This window comes from Eublepharis macularius, chromosome 12 (assembly GCF_028583425.1).
Source record: "Eublepharis macularius isolate TG4126 chromosome 12, MPM_Emac_v1.0, whole genome shotgun sequence".
In the NCBI taxonomy this organism is placed as follows: domain Eukaryota; kingdom Metazoa; phylum Chordata; class Lepidosauria; order Squamata; family Eublepharidae; genus Eublepharis; species Eublepharis macularius.
In genome coordinates this window covers 2,178,560-2,204,249 of record NC_072801.1, presented here as the reverse complement: position 1 = coordinate 2,204,249, position 25,690 = coordinate 2,178,560, and the positions used below count along the sequence as shown (strand labels likewise).

Below are 25,690 nucleotides of genomic sequence, written 5' to 3'. Positions count from 1 at the left end.
AAATAATGATGCTTGCCTTTCTCATCTGTTATATACAACCTTCACAAAAGCAAAAGAAAACCTTTTATCCAAGCAACGCATAACCCCAATCACCACTTTTGAAGATAGTTCTAGCAAATGAGAGCACAGCCCGCTGCCGCCTTGTTTCCTGTTCAGAAGTGGCGCATGCCATGCGAGCTGAAAGTCCGTCCCTGTCTAAGGGTGCTGCAGGGGGACCGTAGCGGATCGTGTTTAAGATAGAAGTTTTTCTTAACTTATATACAGAAACACACATTATTCAGTTGTAACAGTGGGAAAGCTCTAGCCCAGGTTGCAGAGGGGCTGGGATTTGGATTTCTGAAGCAGCTGTGGTAGCGCTCAATCAGCAAGGTTTAGAAAGGGGAGACCCGTTTTGTTTGTTCTATCAGAAACCCATTGTAAGAAGATTTTGGCACTAGCAAATGAGCTGTGGCCCATGCAAGGAGGATTCTCTCTGCCCTCTAATGCTTCCTTTTGCACCAGAAGCAATTTGAAAATGAAGAAAAAAAGCATATCACGATAAACATTATAAACAATTTGGATGAAGGAAGAGAGAGAATGCTTATTAAATTTGAAGATGATACTAAATTGGGAGGGGTAGTAAATACGATAGCAGACAGTCAGGATACAGGATGATCTTAACAGGCTGGAAATCTCGGCTAAAACAAATAAATGGCAAATGCGGTTCTGGGCTGTATAAAACAGAAATACTGTCCAGATCATGAGAAGCGATGGTATCGCTCTACTCTGTCTGGTTAGACCTCACCTAGAGTATTGTGGTTGAAATTACAAGAGTTTTTGGCTAAACATTAGGAAGAACTTCCTGACAGAGCGGTCCCTCAGTGGAACAGGTTTCCTCGGGAGGTGGTGGGCTCTCCTTCAAGGTTTTTAAGCACAGACTAGATGGCCATCTGACAGCAATGCTGATTCTGTGAACCTAGGCAGACCACGAGAGGGAGGGCAGGAAGGGTTACATCAGTTCTTAGTTCTCATAGCCCTTCTTAGATACCCAGGATAATGCCGATTGCTACTTTGGGGTCAGGAAACAATTTTCTCCTGATCCCAAAGATCCTGGAGGTGTTTTGCCATCTTCTGGGTATGAAGCAGGGGTCACTGGGGTATAGTTTTGAATTTCCTGCATTGTGCAGGGGGTTGGACTACTCTATGATTAGGCATGCCTGCCTACGGGCCCCCAGAAGCAGTCATCGGAGATTTCATCCTGCTGGAGATGGAACTCAAGTATCTGTGTGGCTGCCTTTCAAAAGGGCTCCTGCTAATTTCACAACATAGGGGGTGGGATTGTCTTTCAGCATGTGTGAAAACAGAGGGGTTGGATTGTTTTTGCTAGAAAAACACCATCAGCATTTTGTCTCTCTATACTTTTTAAAAAGATTTTTTTATTTTGCACTTAAAAACATATTAAAAGGAAACCAAAATTCTTGAATTACATTTTCCAAAGCAGGACAAAAATATTGGAACAACTGCGCTTATATACTGTTCTAGATGGATTAGTGCCTTACCCAGAGTAGTGAACAAATTAGTGTTATTACCCCACAATACAGCTGGGGAGCTGGGGCCAAAATGAGATGCTCACCCAAGGCCACCTACTGAGCTCATGGCAGGAGTGGGATTCAAACCAGAAGAGTGCTGATTCACAGCCGAACCATTTAATCACTGTGCTACAGCAGCAATAATGTTTAGATAATGTAACAGCAAATTATAGGTAATAATGACTTTACCTCATCTTTTCTCTCTCTTCTCAAATACCTGTTCAACCAACACTACCTTAATTTTACCAATAAAACAACATTTTACCTTGCTTTAGATACATACTGGTACATTTTCAAACAATCTGACTTCATTGCTTTTTACATTTCTTTGCCATCTCTTATCTCAAAACTGTGAAGCTACTACTCGAGTTTGTTGAGATTCACTTAACAGTTTATAATTCCCCCCAGGTGGATGGATCTTCTGTCCAGAGTGGCACTGTCAAACACTTCCAGCCTACATGAAACTGGCTTCAGCTGATTTGATCAGCTCACTCTTCACACATTCTGAACTTAACCCCCCACCCCCACTTTCTGGTTTTGTTATACCTTGTAAATATGTTACTTCCCCTACTGGAGAGGAAGTAGATGCATGCACGAATGTTCAACTGTGAAATCCTAAAAAAACCCTCCACCCTTCAAACTCCATGGAAGTCAATGGACCTATACTGGTCACTTTCTGCAGAGTGGCAATGTGTGCCCTTCAAACCTTGCTTGCAGATATTTTCCTCTGGGTGTATTTTTTAATAACATCTTTGTTATTGAAAAAACACCAATCCCCAAGATATATCTGTGGCTTCTCTCTCATTGTTTTGCCTGTGCTCAGGTCTTTTTAAAATGTTTCTGTAGATCTTAGATTTGCAAAATGGTCTTTCCAAGGGCATGGCTGTTTCTGTCTTCTACATCCAGTTCACTTGAGTATGGCTTCAGGTAAACTTGAAACAAAGGGAAAGAGATCAACCTTAGTCACTTTATACCTTTACACTTTTAACGTACACAAACTTCAGCCTTACATCAAAAAAGAAAAGCCAATCAGTTTATTATCTAGAACACTAGAAAAGTATTTTTCTACTGCTGGATTTTCTTGTTTGTCATCTGTAAAGGAATATGGGTGGCTTCTAAATCTGCAGTCCTTGTATCTTCACCACTGCATGTACACCAGTCCACCAAATCAGTCTTATCTATTCTGACTCGTGGCAGCTCTCCAGAGTCTCAGGTACAGGGTCTTCCACATTACTTACTACCATGAGACGCCAGGGACTGAGCCTGAGCTGGCTGTTTGCCACCCTGTTGCCCGTCTTTCTGCCAAAATCGCTGTTTAGGCCTATAGTAACTGGCCATTATCTTGGCAAAAGCTGTTCTTGTTCTTCCTTGCAGCCATTCCCTGGCAGGACAAAAGCCCCGGAGAGCACAAGCAAGCGATCTCGGAAGCTAAACAGACCCAGCCTTGGACAGGAATCGGAGGGGAGAGCAACAGGCTTGCTTTGCAGAGGCGGGCGAGGGCAGGCCACCCCTCTTAGCCTCCTGCCCTGAAACCCCGTCGGGGGCGCCCCACGCCAGCCGTGACTTGACGGCACTCTCCGCTGCCGCCTCGCAGGCTAAGCCCGGCCTCGGCGGCCACCAGCGAGTCCGCAAGGGCAGCAGGCCCCGGGCAAGGGGCCCCAAACAGCTCGCGCCCAAGGCCGCCCGCCGGCTCACCCTGCTCGGCGACAGGAGAAGGGAAACGACCCCGCGCCTCAGAGCGGAGAAGGCCGCCCAAGGAAACCGCCGCCCTGAGACGCCTCCCGAACGCGACGGGGAGGGGCTTCTATTAGCACCACCTTTTCCTCGGCGGTCCTGCGCTCGTCAATAAAGGTAGCCAATCGTATCATGATATTCGCTAGGACTCCAGCCAATCGCCGCTCGCATTGCCCAGGCTTCCTTTCTATTGGTCAGCTTCCTCGGTTACTCCGGTTACTCCGCTTTTCTCGATGACCTAATTTGGATGCGCCTTCAGAGGCACGCGGGGCTTCCCTACCGGCGGCGCGGCGCAAAGGCTTGTGGGAGTTGTAGGCCTTCGAGGGGGCAGGGCGAGGTGGCGTCGGAATCAGAGCTGGCGAGACGCGGACTGCAATGCCCGGCGTGCCCCGCGACCCGCCGCCGCTTCCCTTCCGGCCAGGCCCGGCCCCCGCCTGCTGGCTGTAAGGAAACGGACGGAGGACCGGCGCTCGGCGGGGCCATGGGGCGCCCATCGCGGGCCGCCGCCGCTGCCGCCGCCTCCGCGGCCCACAGGTGAGCCCCGGCGGGCGGGCAGGGCGGGCGGGCAAAGGCGGGCCTCGGGGAGGCGAGTGGCGGGGGCGGAGCCGCAGGGCCCGGCGCTTCTGTGGCGAGGGGAGCGGCCAGGGCGGCCGGGCCCAGCCGAGGCGGCCCTGCGGCGGGACTGCGGCTGGGGTCCCCCTGGCGCGGCTGCGGAGAGCCGAGGGCGCCTTCCCGGGGCTCCGCGCTCGGCTCCGACGCTTCCTCTGCAGGCCGCCCCGGCGCCCGCCTGGAACTTCCTCGCGGCGCTGGTGGGAGCCTGGAGCTCGCAGGCCCAGCCGGGCGCCCTCGTAGGAAGCGCCTTCCCTCCTCCTCCTCCTCCTCGCTCTTACAGGAGGAGGAGAAGAAGAAACGTTGCTCATAACATGCGGGGGGGGGGGTCCTGCTACAATTTTCTCCCAATTTGTAATGGAATTTAAATTTTTTTACAAATTTCAGTTAACAGATTGAAAATACCTAGCTGGAGGATTTGAACTGATTACCCTCATTACCTACATATATATATTTAGCCCCTGGAAGGCATATACTTTCTATTTGGTCATTACTACGTATACGGATAGCGGTGTTCGGTGTGGGGAAATTAACTTACAACAAATAATACTGAAAGATCTGGAAAAAATAGGCTTACAAGTGCCAATTATAAATTTAAAAATAAGAGATATAATGAGTAAGTAAGAAGTGCTTGTACTGTTCCGAAAGCATCTGGAAATAGTAGTGTACATTTCCTAATGAAGGCAAAACCAATCTGTTTACATTTGGATCCTTCTTCTATAGCTGGCCTCACCCAGTCTGAACCGCAGCGGGAAATGGAAAAGAAGAGGGCTTACCCATTGGAAATAAATGTAACATCAAGGCTTTTGAAATTAAATACAAAAGGGGTTTTGCACATTTTTATTTAGAATGAAGGGGTAATCAGAGCTTTGTTGGAATAAACAGTTGCATAAAATGTGGGCCTTCTGACAAATCTGCTGGATTCCTCTTCACCCAGTAAAACCAGCAGGAGGAGACAGTGCATCGACATAGAACCACTTACACGGAAAGATGTTTTATCTGAACAAAAACATACCTCATTTCAAGACCCACTGGTAAAGATGAGCATAGCAATGCACTTAGGATGTGTGAAAGGGAGTCATTAGAAAAGTAGTTTCAGGTAGGTAGCTGGGTTGTCAATAGAACAGAAGGTTTTAAGTAGGTTGGCACCTTAGAGACCAACAAGATTTTCAGGGTATAACCTTTTGAGAGTCAAAGTTTACAATTACTAGGAGAAAAGTGATTTAAAATGTATTTTTGCTATTTCTGATAACAAAAGAGTTGTATAGCACCTTAAAGATTCAAATTTAGTAACATAGTAATCCACTGCAAGGCGCCTGGGTGTGCCATGGTATCCCCTGGCATATTATGCCTACTTGCTTCCCACCACCCCCTGCCAAAACAAAGAACCAGTCCTGGCTTCCCTCTATTTCTGTGGAGTAACAAGAACCTCAAGGAGCACAGTTTGGAAACAACTACGTCCATCTTTGAAGTATGTTTGGTTTGGAACATTCTAAGATTTGCGATTTGGATCCAGCCCTCATGATCCAACCATTTAATGATCTCCCACTCCCGCCAATGGCAATCATAAATTGGAAGGGACGTTAGAGACCACAGACCAACCCCCTTCCCAATACAGGAACAGCCTAAAGCATCCCCAACAAGGATTCGTTCCAGACCTCCTTGAAGACTGCTAATGGGGGGGAACCCACTTCATTCCTAGGCAGCCAGTTCCTCTGCAGAATTACTCTTTAACGTGAGGAAGTTTTTCTTAACATCCAGCTGGTACCTTCCCTCCTGTAGTTTAAACCCAATGTTTCAAGTTGTATCCTCTGTTGCCAACAGGAACAGCTGCCTTCCCTCTAAGTGACACCTTTTAAATACTTAAGGAGAGTAATCATGTCTCCCCTCAACCTCCTCTAAACTGAACTTTCCCACTTCCTCAGTCTTTCCTTGTAGGGAACAGTCTCCAGGCTCCTGATCATCCTGGTTGCTCTCCTCTGCACCAGTTTGTCCACATCCTTTTTGAAGTGAGGCCTCCAGAACTGCATTCAGTACTCAGCTGGAGCCTGAATAACATGATATATAGTAGGATAATGATATCCTGTGATTTGGATGTTATGCCATTGTTAATGTCCCCAAGATTTTATTTGCCTTTTTTGCTAACTGCATCACACTTGTTGCTCTTATTTAGCTTCCCATCCACCCTATAGCCCCATTAGTGTATCCCTCATCCAGTATGCATGCTTTGCATTTTGTTACTTAGGTGGAGAACCGGGCACTTACCCATATTAAATTGCATCTTATTCAAACCTGCCCATTTCCCCAGTGTGTTCAGAATTCGTGGAATTCTATCCCTGTCATCAAAGTTATTTGCTGCTACTCCTCCCAGTTTGGTGTCATCTGCAAATTTGAGTAATCTGTTTACACTCTTGTCTAGATCATTTATAAAAATATAGAAAAGCACTAACTCCAGGACCGAGTCCTGTGGCACTCCACCAGGCACCTCTCTCCAATCAGATTTGATGCCATTGACTGCTACTCTTTGGGTGCAGTTTCCTGGTTGCTCGCCAATTCCCTATCCATCTAACCATCCTAGAGCCCAGTCCACCAGTTTACCCATGAGAACATCATGAGGAACCTCGTCAAAAGCTTTACTGAAATCCGGATAAACTGCATTGACATGGGGATGGCATTTGCCCTCCTCCGGTCTAGCATATCACCTGTCCTCCAAGAGGCCTTGAGGATGATCAGCAAAGGGTCTGCAAGTTCTTTTGAAAGTTCTTTAAGCACTCTCGCGTGCACTCCATCTGGCCCAGGGGTTTGTCCTCATCCAGTGCAGCAAGGTGCTTCACAACTTTTCTGCCTATGTCAACCGGCAGCCCCGATGTCATGCTTTGCCTACTGCCATCTGTAGGTGGGCCTGTTACCTCCTTCAGGGGAAAACTGAGGCAAAGTAAGCATTGAGACTTTCTGCCTTCTCTCTGTCAGAGTGTCTCCATTTTCACTCAGCAGTGAGGGTATCACCCCTTCACTTTCTGTTTGCACCTCACATATCTGAAGATCATCTTTTTGTTGTGGCAAGCCCCCCTGGCCAGTCTCAGCTCATTCTGAGCTTTTGCCTCTCTGACAGCTGCCCTGTAGTGCCTAACTGCCCCATGATACTCTTTTTTGGATGCTCTACAGTGCCCAGATGCCCTATGATATTCTTTTTTGGATTCCCTATAGTGCCTAGCTGCCCTATGATACTCTTTTTTGGATGCATATCCTTTCCTTCATTTCTTTAACATCTTTTTTCCTCCTTAGCACATCATGGAGCTCCCTGTTCATCCACACTGGCTTCTTAGAGCCAGTTTGGTGTAGTGGTTAAGAGCAATGGGACTTTAATCGGGAGAGCCGGGTTTGATTCCCCGTTCCTCCGCTTGAAGCCAGCTGGGGGACCTTGGGTGAGTCACAGCTCTCTGGAGCTCTCTCAGCCCCGCCCACCTCACAGGGTGTTTTGTTGTGGGGATAATAATAACATACTTAGTAAATTGCTCTGAGTGGGTGCTAAGTCATCCTGAAGGGCAGTATATAAATCGAATGATGTTGTTGTTGTTGTTATTATTATCGTTATTCTATTGCATTTTATGTCTTGCTGGATTAGTGATCATTTGAGCCTGCTAGAGCTCTTCCTTTAGGAGGGCCCACGCTTCACTCTCTCCTTTTCCTTCCAGCATTCTTGTCCCATGGAATAGCTCCGTGGTATTCTAAAAACATTCCAGGTGTGAGGAATTTGTTTGTGGAAGCAGGGCTTGGTAAAGTTGTTTTGTTTTTTAAATTCAGGCTTGTAGGAGGCTAAAGGTATCAGATTCATATCTGCTTTGCATGAGCATATTTTGAGGCTCCTGTGTGCCGCTGAACAATTTTTAAATGCCCTGAGCAGAACAGTTGAGTGGCCCATTTGGGGATTTGGTTCTTGTTCTTTTGTTCCCCTTTGGTTGATTTGAAAAGATGGCAGAAATCTAGCCACACTGTGCTTTTCCTGAGTGCAGTGGATTGGCGACATATTATTGCAAGCGCCTTACCAACTGCACTTATGTGCCAAAAGTTGTTGGGGTTTCATTAAGCTTTTGCTTGACTTTCCTTATACGTTTAGTTTTTTGTGTTATTATATCAGAACTTGGAGGGGTGTAGATTTTGGACACTCTTATTGTTCTGGTTGGAAGTTGACAGGCTGTGATGCTGGTTTCCACCTGTGTTGATTAGAGGGTGCTGGCCGTTCTTGGGTAGCCCCTGAAGCCAGGCCCTTCTCTCCTGTCAGGGAAATGCTGCTGTATTTTCTGTTGCTGTGAATCTTTCTCTTGAAGCAAAGGTTAGCCAGCAGGCTTGGTGCTTGATCTGGTTCAAGCACAGCGTTCATACTGACAGATGAGAGGACGCGTAGTAGCTGCTCTGCTTTTATTCCTTTCAGTTGTGGTGTATGGAAGAGCAGCTGTTTAGTTTCTGGTGGGTATGAAAATTAATAGTCCTGGATCCTGTGTGCAGTGCTATGAACTTGCAAAGTGTTGTGTGTACCCTCTGAAAAACTCCTGAATTATCAGATGTCCTCTGGGCCTCCAGTCAGGGCAGCAGCCCTGTCCCAGTTGAGCGGCGGGCTCTGTGCCCAAAGGCACTTCCTGCAGGCTCATGAGGCCACGTTAGAGGAAAATCTCAGTCTGAGGACTGAGGTAGGTTTGGCTGAGGTGGTGACTGACCCAGTCATCCTTTCTGTGGCTGCGTGAGGGCCGAGCCCGAGACTCCCGGGTCTTAGCCTGACATCATAACCACTACTCTGCACACTCTGGCTGTCGAAGTCCTGGGCCTAGCGGTGATTCAGGGAGATTCCCTGTAGAATGAAGCTCCAAGTTAGAAAGCAGGGGGCCGAGGAAATGCAGCTCTCTCTAGAGGTGGGAAGGCCTGGTTTGGGGGCGGACAAGGTTGTGCTTTCCCCTCCAGTGTACTGTATTCAGTCTTTCCAGTGGAAATTTTGGGAGCACTGAGAAGACTCCTATGAATTTTTTTTTCATTTGAAATGAATGAAATGCTTTTTAAGATGAGGTTTTACACACACAGTATGTGCATATGAAGATTTATTATGTATGAAATTGTGTATTCCGTAGACATATACAATATTTTCAAGGATACATTATGTTAAATGTGACTTTTGTCCACAGTTCTGTACAGGACTGCTACTATAGAAAAGAGTTAAGGGTTGGCATGGCAATTAATATAAAGTTTAACTTGATATCCAAATATGCTGGTAGCCCTACTATAACTGTAGGACTGTTTCTGTCCAAACAACAACTGTTTCATTTGCTTCCAAAATTGTGCTTTCTGTATTAGATCTATTTTTTTCTTATCTCTCGAATGGCCAAAACTAAGATACACCTGCTAAGATAGTTGAGGACCAGTAGGTGGCATTCTTTGTGTGCTTTTTGGTTGATGAGCAATTTTGCTTGTAGAAAACAAAGGGATTTTAAAAAAAAATTCTGGCTTTTTGTCAATATATGCAAGCTCATTTTATGGGGATTGGATCAGATCTGGAAAAATCGACAGTGCTTGGCCTGCCCAGAAATTTGGAGCATGTATCCAGTTCTGTGCAGGACTGCTGGTTGTACACCTGCAGTCCGGCAACTGAAACATCATATTCTTTAGCTGCTGAAAATGTGTTTGACTTTTGACAGGAAATCTTCAAAGCCTCCTTCAACTACGTTTTGTGCCCGTGGTTACTAAGCCGCGGATCTTCTTCTCTCCTTCAAGACTTTGAAGTGATGCCGATGAGTCTGAGGTGGCGGGTGTGCTGCCTGGAGAGTGACCCTCGCTGTTCTGAGCAGCCTGTCTCAGGGATCCACGGGATCTATGAGCCTGACGGCTGAGCACCATTTATTTGCCAGGCTTCCTTGCCCATGTGCTTGGAAATTGCCTGGTTGCCAGTGGGCATGATGGCAAGTCATGCTTGGAGTCCTGAATCGAAAGGGAGAGAAGGGAGACTTGCAGTCTGAGAGGCAAATCTAGAAATTCCCTGGCAGGCTTCTGCACGAAGAATCTTCTTGGTCCTGTTGCTGTGTCTCTTATGCCTAAGGATGTGGGTTGCGCCTGTGTGTGTGTGTGTGTGTGTTGTGGTCTGAATTGCAGGCCTAGGCCAAATGCAGAACTCAGGCAGGGGTTAGTTCCCCTTTCCCCTCAGTCATTCTGCTCGGAGCTCAAGTGTCACCATGTGTCATTCTTTTGAGCAAACAGGAGAGGGCAGAGCGCTCTTGAGAAGGGAAGGGAAGGGGTAGGAGTGGGCACCCTCTAAGCAAACGAACCCACAAAAGTGATTTGATTGGTGCTCCTAGGCTGGTCATCTTTTGGCAGAACCCCAGCCTGAATGCAGAGAAAAATAAACTTCCGTTCACTATGCAAAAGTGTCCCTCCTAATCACCTGCAGGCAATAATTATATGCCGTAGGTGGCCCGATGAGATTTGGATTACTAACCTGGCGATGGGATTTTCTTTGCAAGCTGCTCAGACATGCGCTGCAAGAGAAGTCTCAGTAATGGCATCCTTTGGGGAGGCTCAGGTGCCCTTTCCACTTCAGGCATGGCGTACCACGCATGTACCAGAAACATCAGCCCTGGAGGTGCAGAATGGCACAGCGCTGGAGAGGTTCTTGGTGTGGCACAGGTGCATTACCTTGCGTTGGAATGGTCAGGAGGGACCCCTCCTCACATTTCTGCCTTTGCCTGGCAGGAAGATGGCCCCCAAAGTCTGCTGCACACACATTCGCATAGTGAGAAGGAGGTTGTAAATGGCAGTAGCGTGTCAAGTGGATGAGGGGCCTTTGCAGATATTCTGAAGGGTGTCTTTGGTGGACGGATGCTTGGGCTTGCTAGCAGACCCTCTGTGGGGTAAGACTTGGCTCGGTGGGCCAAGCAAACAGTTTGTCAGCTCTGCAGTGTCGTGAATGTTCATGAACACCGTCAGCAGCAACACTGCTAACTTTGGGAGTGCTTAAAACGCTTCCCACGCACCGCCTTGGCACTCGTGTGTCCTCCCCATGTGCTTGTCCCCGCGGAACCCTCTCCTGATCTTAAGAGCCTTTCAGGAAGCTGGGCTCCAGGGCAGGTGCGTTCCTTTGGGGAGGCTTAGTCAGTGGTGCTTTCTCATTTCTAGTGGGTGTGCTACGGTGGGACCCCCCCCCCCCCCGGGCAAGGGAACTTTGCCAAACTGTCAGATGACGTGGACTGTTGTCTCACAAACATTTACACCCTGGTAAATTACGTTGATCTTTAAGGTGCTACCGGACTTGAATTTTGTTCTACTGCTACCAACTGACATGGTCACCCCACAAAACCTTTCTGCCAAACTTTATGACTAACAAAATTTGGGTAAAAATTCTTCTGTTTCCTCATGTTCTCAACTGTGTCGCTTAACAAACGTTTCCCTGGCAGCTGCTGCTGATGTTTCTGCTTTCTCTGTGCTCTAAGGTGGCCTCGTGTGCCGTTACAGTTTGTTCAGATAACTTGCCTGCACGTCTGTCCTGCGAGCGGTGGTGCTCCGGAGAGTCTCCTGTCAGCACAGGGGAGGAAGGGATCATACCTAGTGTAACGGATCCACGGGATCCAGTCCTATATTGCCTTGAGCATAACTGTTGTGGTGAGGTGACTGAGAACATTTATGAATCAATATCACATTATGTCTCATAGTCTTTTTTATTTTGCCAGAGGCAACTTTAATAACTGGCGAATGCGGGGCTAGATTATGAGCTCCAACAAGAATACTCGCTATAACCGTTTCCCCAGCGGTGCAGCAAACGGCGCTTCTTCAGAAAGCGCAAACGGGGTAAGAGAGAACCTGGTGGTCTTTGGGAAACGTGTGTTTGCTTTCCCTCTTGTTGTGAATCAGTTCTGGTGCTGCTGCTCCCGAAAAGTGCGGTTGCGTCCAGCCCCAGGGCAGCTTTGTCTGGAAGTGACAGCCTCTTCCTGACTGTCTCTTGCTCTACAGAGAATTGCTGAAAGGATAACAGGGTCTCTTTGTTTCAGACAAGAATGGAGACCACATTTGGCCCTGCGTACTCTGCAGTGACCACCATCACTAAAGGTAAGCGCAGAGAGCTCCACGTCTTCCTTCCTCACCTGTAGAGGCTGTACCTCCCTTGCTTGTCCCATCTCCTTCCCTCCATTCCTAGAACAATGATGAAGCCTTGCTGCGGAAACCAGAACACCAGTTTTGTATCTCCTCCAGACTTCAGAATGGACTGGCTGTTTCGGAGCAAAGGACCTTTGAGGCTCCTACTCCAGCATGGCTAGCCAGCAACCTTTGGCTGCTCCAGAGCACGACCTGATGGACCACCACCGTTGTGGGTAGCAATTGGAGCTGGGCGCCATGTTTAGTGATCGTGGTCTGGGCATGACAGAGGTGTCTGTAGAACAGAGCTCTGACTCTTGAAAGCTGACACCCTGAACATGTTACTGGTCTCTAAGGTGCCACTGGACGCAAATCCTGATGCTCTACTGCTGACCCAACACGGCTACGTACATAAAATGAGAGCGTAACAGAGGGCAGGCATACCAGTCAAGCTCCTCTGTTGCCACCCAAGGATGTTGGGATAATTGAGAGTATTGCCTGGAGGAACAAAAGCCAAGTTCTCAAAGGACAGTCCTGTTTCCTCGCACCCCCCCCCCCCCGCCCCCGGTGCCAAGCAGGCAGACGCCGTGACCAAAGAGACGAGTGTTCTGCTGAGCTTGTTGCAGGGCCGTGGCTCAACGGCTGAGCATCTGCTTTGCCGCATGGAGAAGGTCCCCAGTTCAGTCTTCGGCGTATGCAGTTAAAAGGATCGGGCAGTCATTGGCGGGGAAATCCCTGGCAAGATGCCCTGGAGAGCCACTGCCTGTAAGAGGAGGTGGCAGCGCCCTTGAGAGACCGGGGGGGTCTGGCTTTGTAGCAGTCTTTCTGGTTAAAAATCCATGGGCGTGGCTTGTGGAGGTGTTTTATTTTTGAACAGCCACTTCCGGTATTGCTGATCTGTGGGTGGAAATCAAGCGTCCCCCCTCCCCTCACACGTTGGTTTCTGGATTATCTGTTGTGAACCTGTTACATAGCAGAATGTCTTACACACTTGTCCTCACTCTCCTTTTAGTGGATGGGAGTAATACATTCAAGCAGCATCGCCGGACGCCCTCCTCTTCCAGCACGCTGACCTATTCCCCTCGGGATGAGGATGATGGCATGGTACGTGTTTGGAGGAGGGAGGGGGCCTCAGACACAGGCGGCATTGCAGAGCTGGGAGTGGAGCCAGCGGGAATGGCGGGCTGCTCTCGTGGAACATGCTGCTCCCACGATTGCTTTCCAGGCCCAGTTCTTTGCCTGATGTTGCTTCCTCTTGGCTATATTCTGAGGGGCCACCCCTCACAGAATAGCTATGCAGGCCTGCGGGGACAGTCAGGTTGTGCTAGCTCCAGAAGCATCATTGAGTGTGCTTGTGGCCCTCCAGAAGCCTTGGCGGTTGAGGTTTTTTGCTGTGCTTCTATCTCAGATGACATATTGAAAGCCTGCAGCCAAATAAGTGGCTCCCTAATTCAGCTCTCCCTCCAGTCAAGCTTGGCTACAGCTGCCTTGCTGATCTAGACCCCAGTCGGGGCGGGGCAGGGGGGTGATGGGAAGTGTGGCTTCTGCAGTCGCTGTGTTTGAGATTTCCCCTGGGCCTACACTGCCTTGGCGTGGCGCTGAAAGTTTGTCAGGCTAGAACCTGAGTTCCAAGCCCCCTTCAGCCACAGGGCTGTCTGGGGGTGTCTTTGGGGCACTCGTCCCTTTTCAGCCACATCGACCCCAAAAACTGGCCGTGAGGAGACCCTGGGGACGAGGGGAGCTGAGCTTCCTGGAGGAAGGGAAGGTTATGAGGGAGGAACAGCAAAAGGCCGTCGTGTCCTTTGGTTCCGAGGCCAATCAGTGGCCTGGAAAAGCCCTCTGAGGACAGTATCGTTCCGGCCGCCTTCACAAGGCTCTCATGAAGATGACTGAGTTATTAATACGTGCGAAGCCACTTCCACATTCTGTGTATTGCTACCAATTTGGTTCTCGGTATCTAACCTGGGCCATCGGTGCTCTGGCTGAGCCGGCCTTTCCTTTTGAACTAGAAATCAGTCTGGCAGCTCTGAAAACTGTTGCGACCTGCTCAGGCGTTCTGGATCTTTTCCTTGAGTGGAGTCTCTCATGTCTGGGTTTTCTTTTTTCCTGGAAAGTGAGTCTGAATGCTCTTCTGCTCAACAGGTCCTCTCCAGTTCTGCCTCTCTATCGCTGTGTTAGAGGCATGGAGGGGGTGTGTGATGCCAGTAGCAGCATCCCTTGTCGAGCCAATCCCAGCGAGCCTGGAGTTTGTGCGGGCTCAGTGATTGGCAGGCAGAATGCTTAGCTGGCTCTTCCACCCCCAAACAGGAAGCTAGAAAGCAGAACCCAGATCAAATTGAATTGGAGGAAGTCTCTAGCCATCTACACAAAGAGATTTGGCAGAATTTGCCGAGAGTGCTTAACGACAAGCACTCTTAGAAATGGCAGAGCCCAGGAGCCTCTTGCCAGGAGCAGACTAAGGTTTCAGTAACAGATCAGGCTTGGATGCTGCTGATGGGCAGAAGCCTGATGGAGATCCTGCTGGTTCCATGTGTGGAAGGTGAGCGTATAGGAGGAAGGCTTGAGCAGCTAGGCTGAAGCTGGTGGCTGTTGCTCAGGAGGCCTCCGGCAGCTGCGTAGCACTCTTAGGAATTGCCTAGCTTGGGTCTGTGGCTTTAGGTGTTTGCCGGACAGCAGGAACCATGCAAGCGCCTAAAGGTCGGGGTGATTTCCCAAGGCATAAGTTATTCCTTTGAGATGAACCATTTAAAACTATGATTTTGCAGGCCAAATAATAGATCTGCTTGTTCCTTTTTCTTCCCTCCTGTCTGCCAGGACCCCAATTCACCTTGCTGTTCCAGAGTTTTATGTAGCTGTAGTTTAATTCTGGCTCCCCTGCACAAAAATGGCCCAGGTTCGGTTCTGTGTGCTCACTTGGAGTCTGTGCTGGGATCCTGCTGTCTTCCCTTGCTGCCGCAGTTGAAAGAGGTGTTGGTTGAAGAGGAAGCTCTGACAAGTGACATGCGTGTGTTTTGTGGAAGTGCAGAGATGCTACAGGATGTGGTCCTTGCCGCAGAATGTGTCTTTCAATGAAGAAGCTCTGTAATCGGAGGTTTCTTCTCTTTTTCTCTCTGTAAAGCAACTTAGTGGCTGCTTGATTAACTGCAGCTGATGCCTGCTAAGCTCACCAGAATGGGTGCTGGGAGAGGTTTTTAGGAAGCATCAGTGGTGAAGCAGCAGCAATGTAATACTTGCAGAACTTTGCAAAGCCATTTGCAGTTTGTAAACTTGCACATTTAAACGGGTTGCAGGATTTAGATACCCCACTCCTGCGCTCACAAACAACACTGATTGTTTTGCATTTTGTTTCAAAAAACTGCTATTAGGAGGTTTCTGGGATCTCCCAGTGAGTGCTGAATTTTAAGTGGAGCCATCCTGGACGTAGCTTTGCAGGCAGGATTTGGTCCTTGGGGCGCTTTCTGAACAGACTGCACGTGTAAGGGCAACTCTGTGCCGTGTTTTAAAAGCTGCCTTTGTTGTGTGTGTTCCTCTTTCTAGCCACCCATTAGCACTCCTCGCCGGTCTGACTCGGCCATCTCCGTCCGCTCATTGCACTCCGAGTCCAATATGTCCCTGCGCTCAACTTTCTCTCTCCACGAGGAAGAGGAGGAGCCAGTAGGTATTCGGGGGCTGTGGGAGTTGTGCATAAAACAAGGCTGATGCAAGGGTCTGCATGAGGCGGGCAGGTGTGCGGAAGAAAGGGGCCTCGGGGGCCTTGTGCTGAGTCGTCACCCTCTTGGGGCCATATTTCCAGAGAGGCACGCGGGCACTCACCAGGCAAGGGCTCAGGCAGTTGAATGAACTGCTGCTCTTTGCGGAGGGGACGTCTTGGCTGGCCTGTCAGAATCCCCCCGCTCCGCTTGATAGTGGATTGGGAGGGGGAAGCTTGTAATTTTACCAGAGTCCTCTCTCTCCCCCCCGCCCCCCCCCCAGGAGCCGCTTGTGTTTGCTGAGCAGCCTTCAGTGAAGCTCTGCTGCCAGCTGTGCTGCAGTGTCTTCAAAGACCCCGTCATCACCACCTGTGGGGTAAGGATCCTGGACGGACAGAGGACTCTGGCAGTCGGAAGGAAGGAGACCTCTGTGTGTGAGTGTGTGTGAGTGTGTGTGAGTGTGAGTGAGTGAGTGAGTGAGTGAGTGAGTGAGTGAGTGAGTGAGTGAGTGACCACATTCGACTTCTGAATGGTTTGGGGCCTTGGTCTGTCTGCAGCATCTTTTGGGGGGCACTCTAGTTGTAGGGCAGAACCCGTTGTCCTGTGTAGGAGCAGTGCAGGAGACTGAATGCCAGAGCATAGCTGCCGGAGGGCGGGCTCAGTAGTGGAGCACTGGAGTTTGCTCAAGACTGCGGGTTCAGCTCTCCTTAGCTCCAGCTAAATTGAGTCTTGTGTAGCAGGTGTTGAAGAGACCTGGGCCGGGTTCTGCCAGTGAGAGTTGTTGATGGTGGGCAATGGGGGGGGGCACCTGTAGTTTGCCTTGACCTGTTCAAGGATCAGGGTGTACCGAATAGGCCACAAACAGAAGAGAAGGAACAGCTCCTTCCTCAGCTCTGCTGAAAGAATTTTTGCTATCCGTAAATCTCCCATGGCTATTCCTGCCATCCCTTACAGTGTTTCTTTTTTCCCCCATGGAACAAAATAGCTGCTGGAAACTGGCTGGCTTGATTTGCAGGCTCAATTCTGTCCTTGCAGGAGGCAGTGTGTGCTGCAGCTGTGCTGGTCAGGAAAAGGAAGCAAGTGCTCATAATCTGAGGCCCTCATAATCCTCAGCCGAGCGGCTTGGGAGAAATGGGCCAGCAGGCTGCAGCCGGGCAGGGCACCACCACCAGCCTCTCCTTTCTCTCCCGTTGCTTCTTGGTTGCCTGTAATGGCCCCTTTCCCCTTGGGAACCTCAAGGTCAGGCAGGTAGCAAAAGCCTCACAGCAGGTCAAAAAGAAAATGAGCCCATTTGTATGTTGGGGGTTGGGGAAAGGGTTGAAACATGCCCTTCTCTGGACTTCTTTTCCTGATAAATTAATGCATCCTCTAAGTCTGCAGTGCAATGTTTCTTTTGATTCTCTTTGGCCATCTTATGCTGTGTCTTTTCTGCCCAGTTAACTATTGAAACCTGCATTGGACTAATGGGGAGGCAGCTGTGGTCCAGTTCATCTATGGGGGTTGTTTGGTGAAGTAGCCTGATAGCCAACAGTAGAGTTGGGGCACAAAATGTCTGTTACTAGAGCCTCGGGGAGGATGGCCGTGAGCCTGGGTAACTAAACAAAACTTCTATGTGTAGAAGCAGTATACCTGTGAAGGCCAGGTGCAGAGGCGAAGCCACAAGCAAAGGCCCCATGAGCAAACTTTCTGAAGGATGTTGTTGCACAATCAGTTCTTACAGTCTTTGTGTTCTCTTTTCACAGCACACATTTTGCAGGAGATGTGCCTTAACCTCTGGTAGGTACTTAAATGAAGCCCAAATTAGTGTCACCAGTTTTTCCATTCTTGGTTTCCTCTGCAAGATGCAGCTGCAGTGCTTGGGATGTGCACTGCCCAGCATTCTTCAGGCATGCTCAGTGCCCACGATGATTTCTTTCCTCAGAGAAATGCCCAGTGGACAATGCCAAACTGACTGTGGTCGTCAACAACATTGCCGTGGCTGAGCAGATCGGAGAGCTCTTCATCCACTGCAAATACGGCTGCCGGCCCATCGCTAGTGGCAAGCCTTCTGTCTTTGAAGTGGACTCCCGCGGGTGCCCCTTCACCATTAAACTGAGTGCCAGGAAGTAAGTTGGCGTGGCATCCTTGTAGCCGGCTGCTTCCCATCCCTGTGGTGTTTTCCTTGGGCCTCAGAATCTCTTGGTGTCTTTTGCTTCTACCGGCAGGGAGAAATCTCTTGAAAGGCTTCTCCCAGTCGTGCTTCAGAATAGTGGGGGTGAGGGGGGAGTGTGCTGTGCTGCCAAGTTGGCAGCACAGGGGGAAATGATCAAAGGACTTCATGCGTCCAGGTCGGCATGTCTTCTTATGGGGAGGGGACTGTCAACATTTGGCACATGGTGAAGCAGGAAGGAGAAGTGTTGCTCAACAAATCTACTGCAAAGCTGGCAAAAAGTGTTGAAGAATCCAGCGCTGCGGCATCTGACCCTGAGTCCATCAAGTCCAGTTTTCTGCTTCAAAGAGCAGCGGCCAGCCAGTGTTCACAGGCAGAGCATGGAAGCTTGTGTCCCCACCACCTAGTATACTGTCTTGGAACATGGAGGTTCAATGAAGCAAAGGTGGCTGCTAGCCCCGTCCTCCACATCTAGTCCTTCTTCTGTTAAAGCCATGTTACCCATTTCGCTCTTGGTGGCTCTTTTCTCTGGAGTGAGGAGCCCTCTGCTGACAGCTCTTGCATCAGCAAAAGGCTCCTCACTCCAGAGCAAAGCAGCACTGTTTGCAGAATGCATCTGCAGGATCTCACCTTGTGTGCGGAAGTGTTCCTGAGTCCCCACTGGGTGACCCTGAGGGCCTGTGCCGCAGGGGGCAGGTGGGGCGGGGACTGAGCTGTAGCTAAGGAGATGCCAAAAAAGGGAACAGGCCCAGCCTACTCCTGCTTTTCTCTTCAGGGCACTCAGTTGGGAAACCCTTGGCTGTGCTCCGTCTCATAAGAGAGACCCCCACGCGACTGTAACTGCTTGAACGCACCCTGCCTTGTCAGTCTAGGTGGCCTGTCAGATTTGCCCTTCCACTGACGCTCTTCTTCATCTAGGGACCATGAAGGAAGTTGTGACTATCGGCCAGTGCGGTGTCCCAACAACCCTAGCTGTCCGCCACTTCTCAAGATGAACTTGGAGGCACACCTCAAGGAGTGTGAGCACATCAAGTGCCCCCACTCCAAATATGGGTAAGCAGGTGGAGGGGTGCCTCTCCTCAGGGGCACCGGTTGCCCTCCTCTTGGGGTGACTGAAACTTGTGTACCAAACCTCAGTACCTGGAATTTCTTACGGGTTGCCCAGTTTTTCCAGGGCAGTGGCAAAAGCCGTGGCAGAAATGCCTCACCCAGGAAGTCGCAGAAGCATTCTCTCGGCACATTAAAAAAAGGTTAAGGTCACAAGTTGGATCCAGACTACATTTCCCACTAATGAAAGGCACCTTCTGTCGGTGGAACAGAACATTCCTGCTTCCCATTGCAGTTCACTGATCCCCCCCCCCCCCCAAATGCTGCTCCTGGGGAACGGGACCCTCAGGAGGGATGTGAGGGGCCAACTGGGTCTCTGCAGCAGGGAGGGGAAATTGGCAGAGATTACACCTCTTCTTCCAACAGCAGAAGAATTAGTCTGTATCCAATCCATGGTCATTAGCCAGGGCAGAGAGGGAGAAGCCCCTGCTTGTCCCTGGGTGAATTTTCATCTCTGTTATCATAAGTAAAACTGTATGGTGAAAACAGGGTATAACTAAAGTATTTATTTCCCCAAGTTTCATTGTTTTACTTGTGAGTATCCCACTGCTGTGTGCTCCCCTGCCAGGCACGCGCTCTGGTCTGCGAAAGGCGGGGAAGGGAGACTCATTCATCGTCACTCCTTCTGACTCTCCGTGCCTGGAAGTCAGAGGAATCCTTTAACCTCCCCTTAAACCCTGGCAAGTCGACCAGTTAATCCTCTCCTGCGTTCCAAAGGTGGAATACTCACAAGTAAAACAGCTAAACTTGGGAAAATAAAGAATTTAATTTAAGGATCAGTTAAATCCGTTTCAGTTCAAGTCTCAGCAGTTCTGAAGCATAAAAACAATAAAGCTACCTGAGCTAGGTCTTACAGCTGTACCTGGAGCTAGGTTGTTCTTTACCTCCTCTGCACAAATGGTTTGAGTAGCAGCCGGGCAATACACAAGCAAGGCCCCAAAACTCATCCAGTTGCTTTTGTCACTACTATCTTCTTCTGTTCCTAGTTAGAGCTTAGGACAGTTACAGGCTTCAGGCTCGCCTTGACCAATCAGGAGGCCAGTTTCTAGTAACATTCCAGAACGCTGCTCTAAGTGCTCCTAACTCCCCCCTCCCAAGACTAAAATCAGACCGTATAATTAGAACATCTTTTACCCAGATGCACTAAGTGAGCAGAAACTGAGTTCTTAACCTGTTACATTAACTTTTGATATGCCAGGGCTCAGTTGCTTCATCCACACAACCATCTCAGTTGCCCAGTGTCAGGTCTTGCCAGGTAAATCCCCAAGCACTTCACTGCATCACTCTGGTGTATGAGTTAAAAGTTACTTTATTGAAGAGAAATACCAGTATCAAGATGTCAGACAGGATCATTGGCTGAAGTGACTCAAGGTAGCAAAGCAAGGTTAATTATAGGGCAGACTCCCTGCCCCCGCCCCCGGTGGGAAAGAAAGTCTGTTAGGGTTTTGGCGTGCTGAGCCAGGGAGTCAGGGAAGAGGGGAGGAGGGAAAGGATGAGCTCTGCTCAGTCTCTTAGGAGGTTGGTGTAGTCTCAGCTGGAACTTCAAGGCCACGTTCTCAGGCCTGCCAGGAAATTGTAACCAAAACACCTGCAAGATAAGCAGCTCGCAACCAGTCAGCTAAATAGGTTTCCTCTGCATGTTCTCAGAGGTACGCTACACACAGCAACAAGGAATCCACAACACATGACAGATACGCTGGAGGCTTATCTGACATACTGCCCCCCCCCAAAGCCTTCTAAATTGACCCCCCCCCAGGTTTCTCCGGGTACTGCTTGTGAAACTGATGTACAAGCTTAGGAACATTCACATCAGAAGCTTTTACCCACTCTACATTTACTCTTGTTGAAATGAACCCACAGAATCAAGTAATACAATTCCCCACGTTTCAATTTAGAGTCCAAAACCACCTCAACTTTGTAGTGAGGTTTGGCCATTCATGATGGAGGGGGATCTGGGTGCCACACGTCAGGGTGCGGAGCCTTCTTCAGGAGGCTGAAATGAAATACAGGGTGAACATTTTTAGGTTCTTTGGCAGTTTTACTTCCACAGTCACATCACTGATCACTCGAATGACCTCTTAAGGGTCCCAAATATTCCACCCCAGTTTCTTGCTTGGCTTCTCCCCCCGCAGATGTTTGGTGGAGACATAAACTTGGTCTCCCACTCTTAGACTCCAGGGGACAGAGTGTTTCCGATCTGCTTGCTTCTTATAGTCCTCTTTGGCTTTGTCCAGGGTCCTTTTGATCATGTCCCACTGGTCAGTTAATTTATTCCACCACTCAGTCAGATCTCACCCCCCTTGCTGTCACCCTGGGTGCATATGAACGGCATGGCTTTGCCCTCAAACCTTGAGCAATCTTGAAGGGGGAGGCTCCCGTGGAGCTGTGTATGCTATTGTAACAATATTCTGCGAAAACCAGAAAGTCCGCCCAGTGAGTCTGCTGATAATTAATTTAGCACCTTAAAAATTGCTCCAACACCTAGTTAACCCTTTCTGTTTGTCCATCAGTCTCGGGATGATGGGTGGAGCTTAACCCTTGCTCTATCCCTGCCACCTGCAACAACTCCCTCCAGAACTTGGCCACGAACTGCACCCCCCCTGTCAGAGATTATCTTCTCAGGAAATGAGTGCAAATGGACCACATGCTGCATAAACAAAGCAGCCAACTTCTTGGCCATCGGTAGTTTGGAACATGGTTTGAAATGGGCCTGTTTTGAAAATAAGTCCACCACCACTAGAATCACTGTCTTTCCCTTGGAGGGGGGAAGGTCAGTAACAAAGTCCATAGAAATTGTGGCCCATGGCCGGGCTGGAGTTGCAAGCGGCTGCAGTAAACTGGGACGCTTCCCCCCTGCTTTGCTTCCCCGTCAGGCACATTTGGCAAGTGGAAACATATTGCGACACATCACGCCTCACTTTGGGCCACCAAAATAGTCTTTGCACCAGGTGTAAGGTTTTCAACTACCCGAAATGCCCAGCCAACTTAGCATCATGGCAACGTTTCAGCACCTCTCCTCTCAGGCTGGCAGGAACGTATAGTTTGCCTTGCCGGTACCAGCCTCCATGCTCGCCCTGTTCCAATTCATCCTTGGGTACTTCCTCCCCCTCCTTTTCCACCTTGGCTTTCACTTTCTCTTCCCACTCTGTGAGAACAGGCGGCATTCCTTTGCTCCTCGCCTGTTGTTTAGTAATGACTGCCCCTCCCGGCTGAGCGGGTGAAAACTTAAGTGTCCACTACCTCCTCCTTTTGACTATCATGTTGAGGGAGGCGCAAAAGGGCATCTGCCAGGAAGCTCAACTTGCCCGGGAGGTGCTTCAATACAAAATTGAATCGGGAGAAAACCTCCGCCCACCATAACTGCTTGGTGCCCAATTTGTGAGGGCCATGTAACGCTTACAAATTCTTATGATCAGTCCACACCTCGAATGGCATTTTAGCACCTTCCAACCAATATCTCCAAGTGCACAGAGCCAGTTTGACTGCCGCCGCCTCTTTATCCCAGATCGCCCAGTGGTGCTCAGAGTCTGAAAATTTTTTCGACACATAGGCGCAGGGGTGTAATTTTCCCTCATTGTCCCCCTGTAGGATCCCTCCCCCCCATCGCCACATTGCTAGCATCCACTTGCACTACCAACTTGCGATTCTCTTCTGGGTGGCGCAGGACCGGCTCTGAGGTGAACAACTGCTTTAGGCACTCGAAAGCCTCCTGACACTCGTCAGACCATAGTAGTTTAGCACTAGGCTTCATTCCCTGTGGCCCCTTCCCCTTGGTTTTCAATAGGCCAGTTAACGGCAAGGAGATTTGGGCAAAGTTCTTTATGAAGGGTTGGTAAAAGTTAGCAAAGCCCAGGAACGACTGCAGCCGCTGTCAGGTTTTGAGGGCTTCCCACCCCACCACGGCTTGCACCTTCTCTGGGTCCATTTTCAACCCTTGACCCGAGACTCTATATCCCAGAAAGTCCAACTCTTTCTTATGGAATTCACATTTGGACAATTTAACTGGCAGCTGGTGGGCCTGCAGGGTTTTTAGCACTTCCTGCTCTAATCTCACATGCAATTCATAATCTTGCGAAAACAATAACACATCGTCTAAATAAACAACCACCCCTTTGTACAGGTATTTGTGCAGGACTTCATTAATTAAATTCATTAAAAAAAATGGGAGCCCCATGCAAACCAAAAGGCATGACTTAAGTACTCTTACTGCCCCAAAGGGGTGTTGAACGCTGTCTTCCATTCATCCCCTTCTTTGATTCTTACTCTAAAGTAAGCATCCCGAAAGTCCAGTTTAGAGAAGATCCTCCCTTGAGCCGCCACTCCCAAGAAGTCTCTGATGAGGGGTAGGGGGTAGGCGTTAGACATTGAGACTGCATGGATCCCCCTATAGTCCATGCACAGCCTCAATCCCCCATCCTTTTTCTTGCAGAATAGCACCGGGGCGGCATGAGGAGAGCTCGCAGGTCTAATAAACCCTCTCACCAGATTTTTGTCAATGAACATCCGGAGCTCCGCTCTCTCCCCCGAGCTCATAAAGTACAGCTTTCAGTTTGGCAGTTTTTGTCCGGAGATCAGTTCAATGGCACAGTCGGTAGCCCTATGGGGGGAAGCTCATCTGCTTATTTTCATCAAACACTTGGCTCAAGTCTTGATGCTCAGGGGGATTTGCTCCTTCTCTGTGGTCAACAGCACAGCTTCTGGGATGGGAGGGGCCGCTTTTCCCCACTCCTCGTTCCACACATGCGTGTGACACTCTTCCTCTGGGAAGCACAGCTCTCCGGCTCTCCAACATACAAATGGGTCATGATCACATAGCTAGAGCACTCCCAACAGGAGGGGGAATTTAGTAACTGCGCTAACGATGAATGTCGGGGCTTCGCAATGGCTCCCCATCCCCAGAGCGGTACGTTCAGTCTCAGCCAAAATGTCAGGTCTTGCCAGGTAAATCCCCAAGCACTTCACTGCATCACTCTGGTGTATGAGTTAAAGTTACTTTATTGAAGAGAAATACCAGCATCAAGATGGTGAGACAGGATTATTGGCTGAAGTGACGCAAGGTAGCAAAGCAAGGTTAATTATAGGACAAAGTCCATGTTGCCCAGTGGGAAAGAACATCTGTTAAGATTTTAGCACGCTGAGCCAGGGAGTCAGGGAAGAGGGGAGGAGGGAACGGATGAGCTCTGCTCAGTCTCTTAGGAGGTTGGTGCTGTCTCTGCTGGAACTTCAAGGCCACGTTCTCAGGCCTGCCAGGAAATTGTAACCAAAACACCTGCAAGATAAGCAGCTCGCAACCAGTCAGCTAAATAGGTTCCCTCTGCACGTTCTCAGAGGTACGCTACACATGGCAACAAGGAGTCCATAACCCAGGGCAGATACGCTGGAGGCGTATCTGACACCCAGCACTTATATTTCTGTGCCTTTCAAGAAATCTCCTTCAGGAGTTCAGAATGCCATGGATGATTCTTTCCTTAAAGAAAACGTATCAATTTAAAAAGAAAGACCCCTATTAACATGAGTGTTTAAAATGTAACAGAGCATTCAGTGGGGAATAACTGGCAAAACTAGGAATTTTGCAAAAAGCCCGTGTGTTATGCAGGCACTTTTGACTCAAGGGTCTGCTCGCTAAGCTGCTGAGCATCATGGTTAATCCAAGCTTGGTTAGCAAAGCCTGCTTGCAGATGGTCAGATGTGTGTGCAGTGGAAGGAAGTGAGCGCCCGAGGAAAGTCTGAATCCAGGGCCAGTCTCCTGGCCTCATTCTCCATCATTCCTCTTCTTTCATGCCCTCCAGGTGTATGTTCATAGGAAACCAGGACACGTATGAGACCCACCTAGAGATGTGCAAGTTTGAGGGCCTGAAGGAGTTCCTCCAGCAGACAGATGATCGCTTCCACGAGATGCAGGTAGCTATGGCGCAGAAGGATCAGGAAATTGCCTTCCTGCGGTCGATGCTGGGCAAGCTCTCAGAGAAGATTGACCAGCTGGAGAAGAACTTGGAGATGAAGTTTGGTGAGTCTCCTGAGGCAGAGAGTGACTCTGCTGTCAGCGGAATGTGGAGTGTGAAGACCTGGGAAGGCAAACTTGTCGAATCTTACAGGCTCGAGGTCTGGGGAGTTGTTTCCAGAGGAAGGGCCTTACCAAAGACCCTTCCTACTTGCACTCTTTGGGTGCCCATGTTTTGCACAGGGCAGCACTGCCCCGATGGTGCCCTGTAGTGCTGTTTGGCATCTCTCGTGGTTGGTTAACAAAACCCATGTGGAGTAGACATTGAGCCAGTAGTCTAACCTGTGGTTGTGAGGAGAGAATGTAAGGAGAAGAAAATCCAGCATCTGCCACCCTGAGATCTTTGGAAGAACAGCAGGGTAAAAATGTGACTGGTAGATTAAACGTATAAGTGCTGAGAGCAGGGCCGGTGTGCCCACTGAGGCCAGGTAGGCGTTGGCCTCAGGGCACGGGGTGCTGGAGGAGTCGGGGGGGGGCAGGAGCGCACACCATGGAGCTGCAGCCTCCTAGCCCTCCTGCCCCACGCCGACACCAGCACACGACCCTGGCCGGGCACAGCAGCTGCGGGCAGATGTCTACAGCGGCGCAGGGCAACCGAGCAGGAGAGATCGGAGGCCCACCTGCACGTTGTCCCAGCCTCAGCGATTGGGCCAGTGGCGCACGTGCAGTCGTGATGATGTCACACATGGCGTCATCATGCAGGCTGGTGTGTGTGTGCGTGCGT

The 25,690-nt window shown here is 49.6% G+C and overlaps 1 protein-coding gene across 2 annotated transcripts in view; it reads left to right on the top strand.

The window, feature by feature from the left end:
• Window positions 1-3,702: 3,702 nt before the first annotated feature.
• TRAF7 (TNF receptor associated factor 7) overlaps window positions 3,703-25,690 on the top strand; it is a 34,690-nt gene continuing 12,702 nt past the window's right edge. The window contains exons 1-10 of one of the 2 annotated variants that reach the window (XM_054993111.1): window positions 3,703-3,836; window positions 11,618-11,735; window positions 11,936-11,993; window positions 13,033-13,124; window positions 15,558-15,674; window positions 15,993-16,085; window positions 17,452-17,485; window positions 17,631-17,814; window positions 18,777-18,911; window positions 24,755-24,972. In XM_054993111.1, coding sequence (XP_054849086.1) covers window positions 11,655-11,735; window positions 11,936-11,993; window positions 13,033-13,124; window positions 15,558-15,674; window positions 15,993-16,085; window positions 17,452-17,485; window positions 17,631-17,814; window positions 18,777-18,911; window positions 24,755-24,972 — 1,012 coding nt within the window. In that variant the 5' untranslated portion in view covers window positions 3,703-3,836; window positions 11,618-11,654. The remainder of the gene's footprint in view (window positions 3,837-11,617; window positions 11,736-11,935; window positions 11,994-13,032; window positions 13,125-15,557; window positions 15,675-15,992; window positions 16,086-17,451; window positions 17,486-17,630; window positions 17,815-18,776; window positions 18,912-24,754; window positions 24,973-25,690) is intronic. The other variant, XM_054993112.1, reaches the window with a different exon arrangement.